Below are 616 nucleotides of genomic sequence, written 5' to 3'. Positions count from 1 at the left end.
CATGCGGACGCGCGTTCCGGGACCGCGGCACCCGGCCGGCGGCTCGGCCTCGGCGGGGGTCTCGGGGTGGGCTGACGGGGCCGGGGCGCTCAGAGGGGTCCGGAGGCGGCGGGACCCCCGCAGGCCGCCCTCACCTTCACTGGAGGGGAGCGACGGGGGCCCCCGAGCCGTGGAAGTGGACGTTCTGCCACTTGCCGTCGCGGCGGTGCCACACGCGCGTCTCCTCCGACTGGCTGGTGCGCGGGCGGCCCTGCGCGTCCAGGTACTGCGTGAGGCGGATGTAGGCGATGCACGCCGCGTCCTCCCCGATGACGTGGACGTGGGGGTTCAGGATGGTCGTGTGGATCGGTTTGTTGTTCTTGGACAGCACTGCGGGGCGGCAGCGTCAGCGCGGGGCGGCGGGGCGGGGTGTGGGGTGCGGGGATACAGGTAGGGGAGGGCAGGATGCAGGTAAAGGGAAGGGAGGCAGGAAGGGAAGGGAAGCAGGAAGGGAGGGGAGGCAGGAAGGGAAGGGAGGCAGGAAGGGAGGGGATGCAAGAAGGGAAGGGAGGCAGGAAGGGAGGGGAGGCAGGAAGGAAGGGATGCAGGAAGGGAAGGGAGGCAGGAAGGGAAGGGA

General features: G+C 71.1%; 1 protein-coding gene across 1 annotated transcript in view; it reads right to left on the bottom strand.

Annotated features, from left to right (window-relative positions):
• Positions 1–61: 61 nt before the first annotated feature.
• Positions 62–616, bottom strand: part of LOC122193339 (calcium/calmodulin-dependent protein kinase type II subunit beta-like) — a gene marked incomplete at its 5' end in the record, with an annotated part of 3296 nt that continues 2741 nt past the window's right edge. Inside the window, one exon of the mRNA XM_042894103.1 lies at positions 62–369. Coding sequence (XP_042750037.1) covers positions 137–369 — 233 coding nt within the window. The remainder of the gene's footprint in view (positions 370–616) is intronic.

This window comes from Lagopus leucura, unplaced genomic scaffold, assembly GCF_019238085.1.
Source record: "Lagopus leucura isolate 7727_CA_CO unplaced genomic scaffold, USGS_WTPT01 28509-0_obj-0_obj, whole genome shotgun sequence".
NCBI lineage: Eukaryota > Metazoa > Chordata > Aves > Galliformes > Phasianidae > Lagopus > Lagopus leucura.
The sequence above is the reverse complement of the archived record's forward strand: the minus strand, read 5'-3'. Positions and strand labels throughout refer to the sequence as shown.